The sequence below is a fragment of the Triticum aestivum genome, chromosome 5D, assembly GCF_018294505.1.
Source record: "Triticum aestivum cultivar Chinese Spring chromosome 5D, IWGSC CS RefSeq v2.1, whole genome shotgun sequence".
Classification (NCBI taxonomy): domain Eukaryota; kingdom Viridiplantae; phylum Streptophyta; class Magnoliopsida; order Poales; family Poaceae; genus Triticum; species Triticum aestivum.
Window position 1 is genome coordinate 144723694 of NC_057808.1, and position 2264 is coordinate 144725957.

General features: G+C 44.2%; 1 protein-coding gene across 1 annotated transcript; it reads right to left on the bottom strand.

Annotated features, from left to right (window-relative positions):
- Positions 1–426: 426 nt before the first annotated feature.
- On the bottom strand, positions 427–1932 carry LOC123124499 (uncharacterized). Its single transcript, XM_044545102.1, has 4 exons — positions 1801–1932; positions 1529–1670; positions 889–1007; positions 427–773 (listed from the first exon to the last, which is right to left on the bottom strand). The coding sequence occupies exons 2-4, from the start codon at positions 1658–1660 to the stop codon at positions 626–628; spliced, it is 399 nt and encodes a 132-aa protein (XP_044401037.1). The 5' UTR covers positions 1661–1670; positions 1801–1932; the 3' UTR covers positions 427–625.
- Between the last annotated feature and the right edge of the window lie 332 nt (positions 1933–2264).

Here is a 2264-nt window from a genome sequence, read left to right on the forward strand (position 1 = left end):
CGAATCAGATATGGAATTAAAACATAACAGCTAAGATGAAAAGCAGGTTTAAATAAACTAGTTTGTTGGCGCCATGTCATCAACTTATATACAAAACAAAAATACACATACAAGGAGAGAAACGATTCTATGGCTGACCCATCTATCTTGTTAGAGATTCGTGCACCCATGCCATGTATTCATTCCTATATCTAAACCAATATGAGAGCATCCATGCCATCTATTCATCTCTATATCTAAACCCATCTGAGACAACTTTATGGAGAAAATGTTGCAGCTAACTATGCTAGAGAAACACGTAAGAAACTATGCTAGTACTAAGGAGTAAACCTTGTAAATTGAATGGAATCACTTCGAGCGGAGGAAACAGCTAGACGGCAGTCACCAAAACCAACAATGCATGAGTGTGACTAACACACGCACAAATAAAAAACCAATGCATTCCAGTGATCATACAGGCTATGCAATGCATGTTCGCATCAACCTACAAGTTTCATGTCGAATAGATTGTACCATGTTACACAATATCACAACTCTAGCCTAGTACTAACTGCAGGTCATCATAGTTTAACTGAAAACAAGTTGAGGGGCCATCTTTGATTCTCTCATCTTTCGATCTTTGTCTTCACTGGTCTCCCTTGGTAACAGCCTGTGCTTCTACCCCCTCCTTGGTGTAGCTAGCATAAATTCCAAATGGAACAAGGAAGAGAAGTGCCATCTTGGCAGTTCCATGGATCACACCATCAATCGTACGTGCGTAGGACTCGACAAGCCTGCAGGTGGAAAGAGGTAGGTCAAATGAGATTATATGTATATCGAACAAACAAACAAAAAAACAGGAAATTAAGGATGCATGCATCTTGTTTCTTCGTCTGGCATTGCACGTACAACTTAAACTCATCCTTTTCTGGATGTTCCCTCATCCTTCTCTCTATGTCCGCCTTGTGCTGGGCCCACATATATCTCAGCTTCTGCATCTTCTTTTGCATCCAGGTCTCGCAAGCATGCTGGATTGATACACACAAGTAATGGTCAATGTACTTGCTTTGCACCAACAATCACTAAGTAAGCGCTGATTGCCATTGGTAATTATTTAAGAAGAGTGGCTCATCTGCTGTCAATTAAGTGAGGTTTGCATGTGCAGCAACTAGTCAAAGAATCATACTTACTGTATTATGAATAAATGAAGTCACAGAATCATACTTGATAGAAAGTGCATCAAGCGGAGAATGAGGCAGTTCATGATATCAAAACCGCATCAACATACATCTTTATGTGATGAAATTAACGATTTGCTAAACGGGTGGACGAAATTACATGCTCAGAATCAGCTCACCCAGGAAAACAAGTTGCTTAACGATATGATTTGCATGCAGTCCATGTGGATGTACAACAGACGAGTATGACCATGATAAGCCAGTACGTATGCTCTTGTTTCTAATAGAAAATACAAGAGACGAGTGCATGTTGCTGTTTTGATTGCACATAATTTGATTATCGCAGGCAACTCCTTGATGTCGTGAGATACCTTGGTGGAGAGCTGGCGGGAGCGCATGAGCCCGCTTGGCACGAGCCGGCGTCCCTCCTGCGCGACCGCCGCCTGCGTTCGCTGGAGCTGGGAGCCGCCGAGCCTCCTCGCCGCGCACCGAACCGCCAACATCGTCGCCGGCCTGCCAACAATTGGTTAGGGTTTAGGATGACAGGTCCGTCACGATTCACCACCGCAGCCCGCAGGACGGCCAGGCGGCCGCGGCTCCCGAGCACTTTCTGCGGAGATTTCGTATATTTTGGTGAGCGTACCTTGCTGTTGCTGATGGATCTGGGCGTTTCTTCCTCAGGCGGCCGGCTAGGGTTCCTCGTGGTTTTTCCTTCCGCCTCCACCGACAACTAGACGGGGTGCGTTTTTTTAGGGAGATGTTTACAGTTTTTATCTTTTTTCTTACGGGGTATATATGTTTACAGGGTCATCTTTCATGTGGTTTATATCCGAAGTCAAACATACCTAGCAAAGTCAAGGCGCATTTTACAAGATTGTAGGCTTCTTTTTTTTTGCGGGAAAATCAGAGAGCTTTTATTCAATAAACGCATACTTGGGACAGTCAGCCAAAAGGCTGGTCATCAAGAAGCCGGTGGTTTCATCGAGCCAGCTTTCCGTAACATTCAACGTGCAAGCATGCTTAGCACATAGATGCGCCGGGAGGTTCGCCGACCGATTTACATGCTGAACATCAAAAGAAGTAAAGATATTACATAGCTCTCCTATT

Bases quoted from the DNA above. Each gene is read 5' to 3' on its own strand.
- LOC123124499 (XM_044545102.1), bottom strand. From the start codon at position 1,660: ATGTTGGCGGTTCGGTGCGCGGCGAGGAGGCTCGGCGGCTCCCAGCTC. The intron at 1,008-1,528 runs GTATCTCACGAC...GTATCAATCCAG, and splicing joins CCCGCCAGCTCTCCACCAAG to CATGCTTGCGAGACCTGGAT. The intron at 774-888 runs GTACGTGCAATG...TTCCACCTGCAG, and splicing joins GAAAAGGATGAGTTTAAGTT to GCTTGTCGAGTCCTACGCAC.